The sequence below is a fragment of the Ctenopharyngodon idella genome, chromosome 9 (assembly GCF_019924925.1).
Source record: "Ctenopharyngodon idella isolate HZGC_01 chromosome 9, HZGC01, whole genome shotgun sequence".
Taxonomy (NCBI): Eukaryota; Metazoa; Chordata; class Actinopteri; order Cypriniformes; family Xenocyprididae; genus Ctenopharyngodon; species Ctenopharyngodon idella.
This window is the reverse complement of record NC_067228.1, coordinates 11,426,889-11,442,767: the sequence shown is the minus strand read 5'-3', so window position 1 is coordinate 11,442,767 and position 15,879 is coordinate 11,426,889. Positions and strand designations below refer to the sequence as shown.

The window sequence follows — 15,879 nt, the reverse complement described above, 5'->3', positions numbered from 1 at the left end:
TTATAAAACAAAACAAAAACAGGAAAAGCTATAATCGAATCACTGTCCGGGAACGTTTGTGTGAAGGTGACACCGTTTCACGGCACCTCTTTCGAGTCTACAGTTATTGAAAAAAAGAAAAGCCTTTCCCTGTATGTTTTTTTTTTTTTTTTTTTTTTTTTTTTTAATTCAGGTTAATTTTAAGAATATATACATATATCAATGCAAGTATTTAATTAATTAATCAACTAAAATAAATTTAAAAGATCAGTGTTTGGATTTTTAAAAAAAAGTGCCTGATCAGAAGTTCATTAATTAAACTGAGCATGTATTGTAATCACACTTAATTTATTTTCTCTGTCTCAGCAGATGGACAGCTGCTTACAAGGCAAAATAAACAGTGAGTTAGATCATGTCACATCTCAAGCTCTGTCTTACTCCATTGTACTAACAGACGTACCCTAAGCAAATGGTATGCATTAGCCGTCGGTTTGCTAAGTGAAATCAATACTTCACTAAAACAGTCATTAGCAGACCACAGTGCAAAATATATGTTGATGGAACTAGCCATTAACTTCTTTGCATGAATGCATAAATTGCTTATAGTGTTCTTCTCTATTGCATTAGTCAGTTATAGCCTATAGCATGAAGTTAGCTGGAAATAAAATCGTTGTGTTGACTGCAGTGTTATTTACAGGGAAGTAGGTGAGTTCAAAGGTTAAGTGTCTTTCTAGAGCAGAGGCGGGTAAGGAATGTTGCCACGGGGGTCTAACATCCGATCACCCTCAGCTGGATCATCTTTGTTTTTAGTTTCTAGATGAAATCTATCAAGACTAAGTGCAGTTCTTTGTTAAGAAAAAAAAAAAAGGAAAAATACTATAGTATAGATGCACGGTGTTGTGCAAACATAAATGGGTTTGGATGAATAATTGAGGCTGTGGATGTTTTGACATAAGTGCAAGATATAGTATCACACATGCTACTCACCCATCCATACAAAGTTATTAAATAATCATAGATGGGAGGCCTACGGCATGACCATATGGGCAGACACACATTAGCTAACCATCTAAAGTCCTGATGAAAGGACAGCGCAGCCCTTGGGACAGCAAAAGGCCTTTAACTGAATAGAGGCTGATCGATACAGAATAGAGTTTCATATTCACTGCAAAAAAGCAACAGCCCATCACCTAAAATGGGCTTTATATTTCTCTCACATACACATACATATCTTTTGAGCTTATGAAATTCTGGGGGGAAAAAAATCAACATGGCTTCCACTAAAACATTAAGCAGCTCTACTGTTTTCAGCATTGATAATAGGTAATGTCTTGGCAGTTTCAATGAACCGAACCAAACCAAACATGTGACTACTCTGTCATTGAAATAACTAGAAAGATGTGGCAGAAGAAAAAGCAGAACACAGGAGTGCAAGTGAAGCAGAATGAACAGTTTATTGTACCCAGTACAGATTATAAACTCAGCAGTGTAAGGTACACATTGTGAGGGGACAAGGTTAAGCCTGTACAAGTGCAGACAACCCTTCTGTGGTGGATGTTTGAGACAAGCCCCTCATTCGATGAGAAAACGGTTATTTTATAAGCTGCACCTCCCATTTAAAAGGCACTGCTCTCGAACCCACCAGGAAAGGGTGTCCGGTAACCACTGGTGTGCAGTCACTGCAACACAGGGATCCATTTAAAACATACATAGAGTATCTTTTACAGGCAGAACTATACAGCTTATACAATCAAATCAAATAAATGCAGACTTTGCAAAAATATATAAGTTCATCTTTCCAAAAAAAAAAAGAAAAAAGAAAGAAAAGGAGAGAGAGAGAGAGAGAATACAAATGCAGAGAACTCCACAATTTCTTCTTTGTCCAGCATAAAGCGATATGTTAGTGGACAGCTGATCATTGAATACATCATGCAAAAGGTAGCAGTGGTCTTTTGTCAACTTGAGATTGGCAATGAGTAGCTGACCAGGAAAATGTATTTTTCTTGTACCTTATTGCATGCAAGGCCCTGCTTTCCTGGAGCATTAAAATATAGAAGGATGCCAAAAAATAATGTAAGAGGCTAAATGTTTTTGACCTTTACTTACACTAAAGCATGAAGAAATTGTGACTAGTGCATCCCTTTTGAAAGTGAGAAAATAATATGCGCTCTAATTAAAAATTTGGCTTTTTGGGGAGTGGAAAATTAAATAGCAACAGGCATACAGAAATACATTTAAAATGGGTTAACAGTCTTGTGAAGTTGACTAAATATATTTAAGAGTGCCTCTGGTTTAACTTCACATCAACAACCCCTGGGTTAACCAGCATAAAAACGAAATGTTTTTATAAAACTAACACTTGACAAAGGATTCAGAACAAAACCAAAGATACAAAAAGAACATGTTCAGTATTCCTCAGCATAATTAAAGCTGTCCACATTTAGTTCAACAAAAAGTGTATAAAAGCCAGCTTTCTAAAGAGTCTAAAGAAACAAATGGGTCATTTTTTTCTCCTTGCAAAATAAAGCCCTTTTGACTTCTTGTCTACATTGTTTGGAGGTAAAACAAAATAAATTCAGACCAAAAAGGCAACTATTAAATAGTGCTGCATTTATGGGTTTTTCTGTGAGGATGTCTCTCAATAATTTGTTACCAATTTTTCTTTTTTAAAAAAAGCAGATTGTCAAAAACAGAATTGCTACAATTCTCGCAGTGAGATCTGTCAGTCTTTCGGCGCCGATCGGCTCCAGCTCAACCTTTTCATCTCTGCGGCAGTGACCGTTTGCCACGAGGAAGGTTTAAGCGTGGGAAACCAGCTTTCCTCACCTCCTTGACACCTTCTCGAGAAATGGTGGCTCGCAGATTTCTCCTCGTTCTTTTTTAATGATTGGGAGGGTTAATCTGGAAGTGGGCAACAGTTCAAAAGGAGTCGAGGCAAGAGGGACAGATGTGTTTCAGTCAGGTCAACGGTTCAGGCTCAGTACACATAACCATCAGGGAAAGGCATCCCAGCAACACACTGCTCGCCACCGTCTACCAAGTACGAAGCCCCCTCGTCATAGTGCGCCAACGGAAGAGTGTCGTCGTCCACTCCGGGCAAGCTGTCGGGGTCTGCTTTAAGGTTGGGCCTTTGGTTGTCTGGGAAGGCCATGGAGAAGAGGGCCTCGGGATCACACACAAATTTGTACACATACCTCTCGCCAGCAACCTGAAGAAAGAAAAGAGGCATTAGATCCTCATCAAAAAAAAAAAAAAAAAACACTTGAAAAATTGGTGCAACTATCTATTGTCATTATGATTAGAGCATAGAATAAAAGAAACGTGAACCTGCCTTTACCTTCTGCATGATTCCCTTCTCATAATAGTAACGAAGTGAGCGACTCAGCTTGTCGTAATTCATGGCCGGTCTGTTCTTTTGGATGCCCCAGCGTCGGGCCACCTTAAAACACAGATGAGGATTGTAGGATTTAGTTGCCAGTTTAATTTAGTTAGCAATTTAATATGCACAGCCAAAATTGGAATAAAAACAAAAAAAGGTTTATGAATAAAGCAGTGTCACTTCCAAGGAAATTGACGCAAAATAAAAATTTACTTGGAAAACCAATGTGGCTATTTTTGTGTCATAAATTACATGCGATTTGGAGTGGTCAAACGCGCTGACAAAATTAATGTTTGCTAACAATTAGTGGCAGATGCCTTTTGTCTGAGGGTGACATAGTTCTGGGAGCCAATAATCTGGGTGAATTATTCAGTCACATAACTTGTTGGATAAAATAATATGATATGCATTTAGTAAATTTTTCGGTAAATGTGTTTTCATTAATGAAATGTCTAAATGTCTTCTTGAAGGAGTAATTCACCACAGGCAAGATGGGCTTTTAATAAATCTTGGCTAGTTTTGGGCAGGAATACAAAAATGCAATGTACACTGTAAAAAAATGATTTTTTTATAAATAAAACGAAGACTACTGAAGTACACTTTAAGTCTATCTACTTTAACATTGTAGGTTTAATTCAATATTTTTTTATTAAAAGCCCTGGAGCTGTCAAATAAACCACAAGATCTGGGTGCAGGTAAGAAAAAGAGAAAAGAAAGAAACTTGTCTTTTAACGAATATAGTACACCTAAAGTTTTTTTATTTTTTTATTTTCATCTTAATGCGTTTCCATTAGCATTTTTTGTGTGATATCCCAAAATTCACACAAAAATACATGAAAAGAAACCCAACTACAAAAAGCGAGAACATACAAGGCTATTATAAATAGTGTGTGTGTGCGCTCGAAAGAAACTGAAAATATTAAATTTAGGTGCTGACCTCCTCTGGCTCAATAAGTTTGAACTCCATTCCACGTCCTGTCCAGGCAATGAAATGACCGTTGGCAGGATCATCCAGCAGCGTAACCAGAAACTGCCAAAGCTGGAGGGAGCCGCGACGTTGGTAAGGCGGGCCGTCACGATACACAGAGGGCTCTTGCTTTACCTTCCCTGTCAGGAACAAGAATTATGAGGATTAGAGTTTGCCACAGTGGCGTGAGCAAGCAGACGAAAAAAAAAATTCCAAAACAAATGCTAATGTGGACGCAGTGTTCATTTCGCACCGCCATACTAGAAGCGGGTGCCAAGGTGAATTTGAACAATAAAGACTGAACATTTGAAAAATACTTAGATGGCTTGACCATTAACTTGTCTTTCATTTAAAACTATACATAACCCTTGGTGAAATCTTACCTTCAAGCCTCTCGGGAACCACACAGGTGTCGTCAAAATACAACTGTTGATCTCTGTCAAATGAGAAGTCTACAGGCAGAGGGAGGAAACAAAGATACTGTGTGTAAGATTACCAAAGAATAAGATGATTTTAGCAAGCTAAAGCTGCAGTGAGGTAATATACGCTTTAATGGCGAGGTCACTTACTTTCATGGTTTTGGTAGAAGCTTGCTGCTCTCCCAAATGAAGACTGACACTTAGGCACTTCTGCAAAACAACATGAAAAATGGGCCCATTAAAAAAGAGAAATTACCAATCATAAAAGAGTCAAGTTAATTTAAATAAAATAGTATAATTAAAGATAAAATAAAAGATATTTGTTAATAAAATTAATATTGTTCCCAGGGTTATTATAGTTGATTAAACTGATAAAAACATTGTTGTTACTTAAAATAAAAAAATAAAAAATTAATATTTTATTTCTTTCAACATTTATTTTATATCAGCTTCCGAGTTTCCAAGGCAACATTTTCATTTTCTTTTAGTTTAAATTTGAACTAAAATAAAATAAAATAAAAAGACAAAAACGTAAATATAAAAATTAATTTAAAATATTAATAAAATATAATTAGTATGATCTCAATGGTACTAAAATAACATAACATAATAACAATAACTACTCCTTAATTCTAATACAGAAATAGAGATTTAAAGAGTGACATGTACTTTTGGATTTGGCATTTGAACAGAGGTTTTGAGGGAGCTCTGAAAAGGTAAAACGATGAAAAATAGTGATTCAGATGGAACAGCTGGGCCGTGAATGTCCAGTCTCACACATCTGGTAGTGCTGGCTAAGCTCATATCAACACACCAAAGTAACACGCAGCATTAGCAATGAGTCCACTGAGTCACCTAATAGGATTAGCCACCGTGTCGAGATACTGGACCATGACAATCAAGTTTTATCTGTCCTTGTGTGTCCTGGTGATTCGGCAGGCCACTCCGCCCCTTTGCTGTCTTACTTTGAGTATGTGATCCTTATTGATTGCATCAGATGCATCATCTGTCAGGCTGCTGTACAGATGAAAAGACTCAGTTCAGCCGCCCCCATGCAAATGTAATACGTGACGTACATATTTATAAGGACGGTAAGAGGATTTGGAATTACATCACTAACCTGCAAACATAAACCTAGAGGGATAGTATAACGCTAGAAGAATGTACTAGACTGAATGTATGGATCACAAACAGGAAGATGAGCTAAACTGAGGGGTTTTGGAAAACAAGATGCATAAGTTAACCCTATGATGAGACAAAAACAAAAAATCCTGAGGTGGATTACCCAACTGGCCTCAGATATGATCTCTTAATGCAACCTTTTAAAGCTTGTTTCAGTGCTTAGGACTAAATAAACTTGTTAAATGATTTTGATAACTTTTTTTTTATTAATAGGGCTGTCATTTTATTGAAAATGTTCACATTAGTTTGTTACAGGTTAATATATTTATAAAATGAATCAGAATTCATTTTATATCAATATTTCCTGATATAATAAAAATGTCAAGATATTTTTATTACAGAATTTACAAACAGGTCAAGGGCTAATCACACTAAATTACCATGTTAAATTGACGGCCCTGGGAAAAGTAGGAAAAAATACTATGGTAGTCAATGTGGGGCGAGATCTGCTTGGTTACAAATATTCTTCCAAATGCCTTCCTTTGTGTTCAGCAGAAAGAAATTTATACAGGTTTGGATCAACTTGAGGGGGAGTAAATGATGACAGAATTTTTAGGTGAACTATCCCTTTAAGAAATGTCTAAGGACGAGGAGCACAGCCATCTCTAAATGTCTCTTCTTTGAATGCAAAGGTTCAAGGTGTGGAAGTGTTCGTATACACCTGAACAAACAACGCTAAATGTCACAGGCCCGTGCAAGCACACAAAACACATTCCATGCCCTCATCCAGACAGCTCTCATGAAGCCCAGCCAGATTGTGAACACCCAAAAACCATTTCTAAGAAATGGGACAGTCCTCACCAGAGTCAAAGCAGAAGTCTCGTGGCTCTTGCTTGATGGCCATCGGGTGGAAGGCAGCCTGGGATGGACCCATGTTGGGTACACCTTGCTCAGTGTAGCGGGGGTCTAGAAGCTCCTGTTTGAAGCCCTGAGCAGGCACGGGAACCAGAGGTTCTGACATTTGGCGATGGTAAGGTGGTCTTCCATCTCTTGGTGAAGTGCTGGGGACCTGTGGCATGAAGTTGGGTCTTCCCTGGGTGTCAGAAGGTGGGAATGGAAGGCAAGGCTCTGAAAGTTGCCGCTGAAACCTGCAACATAATGGCAACATTAAAAAAAAAAAGAAACACAGCAACAAATCTGGACTAAATGACAAAGCACTTTGAGTTAAATCCAAGCAGCTGCTTATGATTCAAGGAAGTCATAAACAAACATGTAAAAATATAAATATTTTGGTCATGTGACAGGATAAATAAAGGAGCAGCTTAGCACTAGCACTACTGTTCTGCTACTGGCTGTAAATGATGTGCCACACATTCTCTGGTAAGCTCCCAGGAATTCAGCTACAGGTGGCAGGACAGGATGCCAGCCAATCTATTCCCACGGGGGTCATATTAATTTACCACCCCAGCTGTGAGGTACACCACATTTTTTTACATCAAAGTGAGCATTGCTGAAAGGTCATCTGCCTTTAATATAATATAATATAAAATATAATATAATATAATATAATATATATATTATATTATATTATATTATATTATAATAGAAAAAATATATAATATATACACTACCAGAAATCTGGGGTCAGTAAGATTTTTATTTTTTTTTGGGCAGGAACAAATTAATACTTTTCTTCGGCAAGAATGTATTAAATTACGCAAACTCATTTCCGCCACTAAATAAAAAATAAAAAAGGTAAAATTGCGACTTCTCACAATTCTGATTTTTTTTCCTCACAATTGCGAGATATAAACTCAGAATTGCAAGAAATAAAGTCAGAATTCCGCGTTATAAACAATTGCGAAATATAAACTCACAATTCTCATCTTTATATCTTGCAATTCTGAGAAAAAAAGTCTGAATTGCGAGATAAGTCACAATTATACAGTTTTTATTTTTTTATTCAGAGACAAGCTTCCATATTAAATTGATTAAAAGTGACAGTAAGGACATTTATAATGTTACAAAAGATTTCTGTTTCAAATAAACATTTTAAAAATATTTTAAAATAGAAAAGTAATTTTACAATATTACCATTTTTTTCAAAATAAATGCAATCTTTGAGAGTCTTAAATCTTACAGACCCCAGTCTTTCCAACAATATAACATCCCAATAAATGTATACTATTCTGTATACTGTAGTGATCATTGTAGATCACTTTTTTCCTTCATACTAACAGTAAGGTATAAACTATTCGTAAATAGAATACACATGTTCCCTGAGGTTCAAATTAAAGCCCAAAAACCATGCAGAGACTGACCTAGGTTCATTGTTGAAGTGAGGGTCATGGTTTAGGGGTGGACAGGGCACTGCAAAAGGTGGGCTCTGGCTGTGGTGAGTGAGTGTCGTCTGGCTGGGTGAGGTCTTGGTCATTGAAGGCTGCCCATGAAGGAGACGCTGCCCTAATGTTGTGTTGGAGACGGGGGGAGGAGTCTGTTCATGCAGGGGACGTGTCCCCAGAGTGTTGGCAGAGCCACATGGCGAAACAGGTGTTGAGGGAGGAGTCAATGGCTTAAACCCAGCTGTGGGCTTCCTTTCATAGGCACTGTATTGAGGAAAATAAGGACAGTTAGTCATCACACTCATGTTGACAAGAAGGTCTTTATGACGCTGAGATGAAGTACCTGTAGCTGTAAAGGCACTTCTCTCCATACGGCATGGGACTTCTATCCTGGCTACAGGGGGAGAGCTCTTTGGAGGGACTCAGTTCCCGTTTGATCTTCGCCGGTGGTGGACCATGAAACATCACTGTGGGAGAAAAAAGCAGAAGGAGATGTTTCTAATCGAACACATCAACAAAAGTGTAGTAAAACGCTTCAGAAGGAGATTCTTCTCCACCATTAAACCCCCATATTTCATGGGTAATGACAATCGACTGAAGCATAAAAGCACTTCGTTCTGCCCATCAGTATCATGGTGCAGAACAACACGTGCAATCAAAGCGCTCCCCTCTGATTTCCATCATAGCAGAGTCAATACTCATGAATCAGTGTGGTCGTAATTCAATGATTGTGAATGATTTTCCTCCCGCACTGTAACCATTAGCCCCTGGATCTCTGCATCAAGCTCTCATATCCGGCGCCACATAATGGCCAACGCAACTGGATCCACACGAGTCGAGCCAGATAAATCACCCAGACTGTGCTGGGCTTAAGAGACACTCAGTAGACACGTGAAAGCTCAAACGTATGCGTTAAAGAGTTAGTTCACCCAAAAATGACCATATTGTGCTCTATATGCACGTATATTGATCATATGTGAATAAAAGCCTACATTAAATCTGTTCATCATATAAAAGTGACTGTGTAGCTTCAACATACTCTGATTAAAAGACTGGATTCACATGGATTATTTTCATGATTTCTTTATGAACTTTTTGAAGTATCAAAGTCTATAGATATAGAAAGACGGTTCACTCCTATTAGTAACGAATGGGAGAAACTGCAACGCGCAATATGGCGGAATACATCCCGCCTTCTAAGTTAAAGAGCCAATCGCTGATTGATAAAGTCATTGCGTCACTGCAGCTGCCATTCGAAGCTCCGGTTCCTAGAGAAACCTGAGACTCGCGCTTAGGACTGCACATGCGCATTGGCTCGTCTAGCCTTTTTTAACGCTATTTGAGCATAAGAAACAACATTTATGGGACAGTTCATGTCAGATTTTGTTGCAGATTTGAAATGTGTTTTTTATTTATGAGTTCGCCAATCAGTTTATGAGATTCCAGGATTATACCATTCAAATAGATGAATGGTACTGGGAAAGTGTAGGAGGGCATGGGGCGCCATGTGACGTCCAGATGACCCGTTGATACTGAAAAGACTGTAAGAAAAGCTTGCACATGAAGAAACCCCTGGCGCACATTCAAAAAGTGCCTCCTTTTATAAACCGCATGCCACAAACTTTCATAACAATCTTCTGCTTTTCAGTAACGCCACGCTGACATGCAAAACTGGACCAAAACGCATGCCCTGGTACACACCCTGTCTCCCAGCCTCAACATCAGACGAAAACAAAAACAAACTTCTGTGACAAAAAGGGGGGAAAAATAACATAAAATGCTCCGCTGAGCATTCCTCAAGTATTTCCTTTGGCTTTGATTCCTGTGGCCAGGCTCTAACAAATTGTGTGCGTTTGGACTGAGAACCCGCAATGAAATGAGTTTCAGTAGCTGTGGATTCAATGGGTTTAGGTGGGCCATGAGGGGAAGCCTTTTCCTCTCACCCGTTGGAATCTGGTCCATTCCAGAGGCTGAACGGAGTGCATGAAAGTGTGAAATCTGATTATGAGCTTGGATCATGTGATGCTGATACCAATCGGCTGATTTGACTGAAAAAATAGGTAGTTCTCGCGGAGAGGATTCAGGCAGGAATGAAAAGAGGAAAGACCATTTAAGTCCTAATAAATCAAAGCACTATTGGGTTGAGTGTGTGGGGATGTTATGCTACTGACCAAGTTATTAAACGAATTGATTTCTTTAAAAATTAATGCAATGCTAAAATATCTAATATAAACAATACAATGAGCTCATTTGTGAGACTGACTGTTGGCATCTTCAACAAATCAGATCAACAAGAATGTCTGGCCACTCTGCACCATCCTTAGTCTAAGATCTTCTTTGTTTACCATGAAACTTTGGCTTTAAATTTGAGCAAGAGATGAATAATAAATAGCTCCAAGAGTTCAGCCTCTGCCGTTTTCCCTAGCCATTTCTGGACTGCATCCAAAGTACACTGCCAAGGAGAATAAATAATACATCTCAAGGTACTCACAGCTCTCCGACTGGAAATCTGGGACAAACTGTTCGTCATCGGGCACCTGAGCTGTGGAGAGAGATTGGAGAGCATGAAGGAGTTGCAAACAATACTCCCTACTGATAAACAATTTGCAGATCAATGTCATTTTGTCAGACAACGTTTATCTGTATTTTTTCATTCCTCTAAAAACGAACAGCCACCTTAGTGCCAACTTTTTGGACACTGCCGCAAGGCTGGTTCAACAGACCAAAATGAAATGCTAGCGTGTCATGAAAAATAAACAAGAGCTGGGACAAAGTGCATCACTTAGAAATGATATATTCCACATGCATATATTATAAGAAATGTTCATGAGTCTGAAATATAAATGTCAGCTGCATGACAAAGCACATGTATGAAAATAAAATATGTTACAAACCTTCTGCGATCCAGATCTCCTGCAGCTGGCTGAGGTCCTGGAAAAGTTCTGTGGATGACAGGCAAACACAAGACAGTCAGAGAGCATGAAACCCCACTATGATCCAAGTATTTGATAAATGAAAGGCAGCCTTCAACAATAACTGCATCGATCAAACTACTTTGAGCACATATACTTCAGCTCTCTCACTGTTAATGTATCTCAATAATCAGATCCATCTGCTAAACATGCATTAGTCATGTTCATTAGGTTGAAATTACCCTCTGTGTCCTGAGCGAGTTCAGTCTCCACTAATTTTCTTTTTCTGTCATTAACTGGTCGGCTATACGGTTCCTCCACTTGCAATGACTTCTGCTGTGGAAAAAAACTTTGGTCAGTGTTGACTAATTTAATGTTGAAAAAGAAAAACGCAATTAGAAATACCAGCTTCATGCAAATACAAAAAAGCAACAATATACTTACATTAGCTGGGACCATAAATGGTACTTGCTGGTCATAAAATCCGTCCATGTCACCTGGGTCTTCAAGAAGGCTCCCAGAAAAGGGTCTTCGCTTAAAAGCGATTGTTATATTGACCTCTCTGGGTCCGTTTTCTCTAAGAAAAAAAAAAAAAGATTAATAATGCAATAGATCTACTGGACAGTCAAGTGTGTCCCACATCAAAACACCAAGCCCTGCAAACAGGCTGACAAAACCCTCAGATCCATCTGATCCAGTGTATTCATCCTCCCCCTTCTCTCTCTGTTACTCATCACAACATCCCTCCTGACAGAGCGTATGTGTAAAGACAGAGAGAGAGAGAGAGATAGCTGCATAATGCAATCTGCAGTAGAGATGAATGTAAACCTTACATAAGCAAAGCCAACCATCTGTGCCCGTGATTAGACTATGAAAAGAGTGATGAGCATATTAAGATAAACTGAGGAAAATGGAAACCATACATTTCATGATACATTGATATTACACTTATATAACTAGTCCATGAATAAACATTGAAAAACTAAATTGTTTGCCAAGCATCTATTCTGAGAACACTGAATACTAACTTACTGGATCAACTGCAACCTTGGGAGGGGCGACTGTGAGAACTATGCCAACTTTTTTTGTGATGCTTCACCACAAAACAACAACTCTTTCTTACTTAATACTAATTTATTATAATAATAATAGTCACATATATAACTAGATGTAAATAAAACACATTCATTTAAAGTATTAAGCATACATGTATATATTAAAAAAAATGAACAATATTTTGTTTTATGCATTTGCTTTATTATTTTTATTATGCTAACCTTTCCTGTGATGCTCTTGTTTAATACTTTAAATGGGTTTTTTAAATACTTTTAATGATTTTTTTAATATGTATTATATTTAATAATGATGATGCTGATATATATATATATTACACATACACACACGAGTAACAACAATACTTTTTCTATAATTGTTTTTATAGAAATATATTTCACCTTAATAGAGGAGACATTATTGAACTCTAACTGAAATGGATACAGTATATATATATATATATATATATATATATATTATATAAAAAATACTAACTATTATCTGCTACCATGAAAGACAATAAACATACGGAAAACTTCAGCGGCTAATAAGCGTTCAGTCATAAGTACAGTTTGTACGCACAACGAAACAGCTCGCACTTTTATCCGTTCGCTAAACTTAAAACAGCACCTTTGTTATTCCAAAAATGCATGAAAAAAAAAAAGAAAAATAAATCAGTAGAAATAACTCAAAAACACGAAATGACTAACAACGTAAATCACCAGAAAACAATCATTTTAAATCTCTCTTTTTTTTATTTTAGAATAAAGACACTTTTCGAATAACTTACACATTTTGTGTATTATTACAGGCGGAAAGCCCTAAAAATACCCTTAAATTAAGTGCTTAAAGTAAATATAAAATTGAGCAGGGGTGAGGACCTCATCCTATTGAGCCCCCTGACGGCCTCTTGTTTTTCTCAATGAAGTGAAACTCGATCCGTGAGGGGGGAAAAAACGAGACCTCCATTCACAAAACCATACACTGTTCAGGCTGCACCGACCTCACCTATAAATGTCTGGTTAGTGCACTAATGCTGCCCATGCAAGCTTCTGTAACAACTGCAACTGCGCAAAATATGATAGGAAAAACTTCATGCATTAAAATGGTTGCCAAAGTGTATAAGCCCTCTCTTGGAGAAAATGGCGTTCGCTTTCCCCCAAGGCGAGATAGCTGTATTTGCCGTTGCAAGCCCACGATTAAACTTACGCGCTGCGGAGAAACAACCGCTTTCATACAGATATATCAGTGCACGCCTTGTAAATATTTGAGGAATGAGGGTTAAACTCACCCTATAAATGACGTGCCTCTCGTAATGGACTCAAAAAAACACGGTTTCAGATTGTAATCCCAAAAGGATGCCGTCCGCTCGCACTGATCAATAGATGCGCTCTCTCCAACACTCAAAACTTGAATGAGGTTTTGTAAATGGACTGCTCGGTTTTCCCTTGGGCTCGAGAGGCATTTGACTCTGGAAGCTCATTGGCTCCGAGCGCACGTCATTCACATTTCTAAACCAATGGTTTGCGAGAATAACTTGGAATATGTATTAAGCGCTGAACGACCAATCCAAGCCCCGTCTGTCCTATTTTTATGAATGGCTGAGTTTCATTCACTTTCAAGATTTTTCCTCGCACGTTTCCAGAGACTCTTAAAGGGCCAGATACCAAGAAATAGAATCGCCAGCAAAACACATCAAAAGTTGGAGGACAATTCACTAAAAGCAATTCAACTGAGTTGTAGGCTACACAAACAAAATTAGGTAAACAAATGCAACAATCAATGGTTATTTTATGTTTAAATAAACTTTCCAAAAAAGCTCACAATGCGAGTATAAAACACTGAATAATTTGCCATGGATTCCCTGTGGAATTTCCTATAGGATTTTGGAATAGTACTTTTCAGTTTATGAGTATAATAATATCTGTGGTTAACATAAGAGACTTAGGCCTATGTCTTGTTCTTCAAAATAGATAATTAAAAACTGAACTAACATTTTAAAATTAACAAAAATGTCAGATATTTATTAATAATAATATAGAATATTGACAATAAATTTATGATTAAAACAAAAGTTATTCTAATTTATGTTGTTGAATAAAACGTGAACGTCCCTTAACTAAACACATTTTACTCAAAGTAATTAATATTATTTATTATCTGCTACAGTGGTATCACAATGAACTGCGCAATCTTGTGATGTGCAAGGGATTTACAATGTATTATTGTGGTCAAGGCCAGATGTCCTAGAATCTATATTTAACAAAGCGGTTTCTGTGAAAAAGAGAGGGAGATAAATTCATGCATCAAGTGTGAGGAGGATAATCTTTAAAATCCTTCTGGATTTCGAGCAGAGCCCACTTTCACAGGAGGACAATGATAGCATGAAAGAGATGTGCAGGATACAGTTACTGGTGTCATTGTTTCTCCTGCTTGATGCTGGGCTTTTTTAGCACTGCCTAGCTGTCAGGGTCTCCTTTTTATAGCACCTTTCACTAATGTGGTGGGAGGTGGGAAGGGGGTGGCCAAGAGCATATTGTATTTCTATTCTGCTTCCGAAATACACAGGCATCAGTGGCACAGCAGCACACTTCTCTTCTTGAAGTTACATTTTTAAAGGAGAAATATTAAAGTGATCCGCTATCACTCACTGTGATACGCTCGGCTCTGCTCATCAGAAGGGCTTATTTGTGCCCATGACTGGGTCAGTGTGACAGTTCTGGCAGCCTGCCCTTCTCTGGAAATGTGGGCTAATCCATGGAAGGAGATGTACTGCACATGACAATAGTGACAGACAGAGCAGCAAATCTGATTCCTACACCTGTGTCACATGTAACCCAAAGAAAAATCGAAAAGTTTAAACCTTAATCTTGTATGTAACCCATGTAATATGATTGGTGAGTCCTGAATGAAGGAATGCACTCTGTAAAATCTGCTTGACGCAGACAGTTAATAAAGTGGAATGAAGGATAACGCAGCCTCAGGCCACTGGTGCTCTCCCAAAGAGAGACATGATGGGACTTGATGACTATTAATAGTTCATGGAGAGATAATTCCTGCCTCATTATCTCCGCACATCCAAGAAGCGTAGGCTTCGCCCCAGCTCACAGCTTCTTGTTGTGTCATCTGCATTTTTCTTCTAACAGGGCTGTATTTACAAGCACAGAGGCCACAGGGCTGCCTGACAAAAACAAACAGTCATATACAGCCTCACAGGGCATCCGTCTGATACTGTAAATGGCATTGCAAGTGTTGTGATATTACACCCGGAATATCCATGTACATTTAGATATATATTATTTCCCCATTGATAATCTCTCAAATTAATTTGCCCTTGGTTTCTTTAAAACAGACAAAAAACTATAGGTTGCAGTAGGCACTTACAATGGAAGCAAATGGGGCCAGTTTTTGAAGGATTTAAAAGCAGAAATGTGATGCCTATAATTTTATAAAAGCACTTACATTCATTTTTATGGGCTTTTTAAGGTTTATGGCAAAGTTCCCTAGTAAAAAAATCCATACCAAAATCTATTTAAAATACATTTATTTCAAACTAAGTATACTCCAAATCCATTAACATTTATTGACATATCACTTAAGACTTACTGATATAAAATTATAATTAAACTTTATTTGGAGTATTTCTTTATTGCATAATGCACATTTCTTAATATTATGCCTAAAAAGTGTTTTAATATCACTAATA

The 15,879-nt window shown here is 37.8% G+C and overlaps 1 protein-coding gene across 4 annotated transcripts; it reads right to left on the bottom strand.

Moving 5' to 3' along the window:
• Positions 1-1,408: 1,408 nt before the first annotated feature.
• On the bottom strand, positions 1,409-13,632 carry etv5a (ETS variant transcription factor 5a). Of its 4 annotated transcripts, none has more exons than XM_051906281.1 (13): positions 13,465-13,632; positions 11,565-11,697; positions 11,363-11,456; positions 11,103-11,150; positions 10,700-10,750; positions 8,552-8,675; positions 8,188-8,472; positions 6,728-7,014; positions 4,895-4,954; positions 4,709-4,777; positions 4,296-4,465; positions 3,311-3,418; positions 1,409-3,187 (listed from the first exon to the last, which is right to left on the bottom strand). In XM_051906281.1, the coding sequence occupies exons 2-13, from the start codon at positions 11,610-11,612 to the stop codon at positions 2,957-2,959; spliced, it is 1,575 nt and encodes a 524-aa protein (XP_051762241.1). In that variant the 5' UTR covers positions 11,613-11,697; positions 13,465-13,632; the 3' UTR covers positions 1,409-2,956. The 4 variants fall into 4 exon arrangements, with proteins under 4 accessions (XP_051762241.1, XP_051762243.1, XP_051762242.1 ...); XM_051906283.1 differs by having other exon boundaries at positions 3,317-3,418; XM_051906282.1 differs by having other exon boundaries at positions 11,363-11,453.
• Between the last annotated feature and the right edge of the window lie 2,247 nt (positions 13,633-15,879).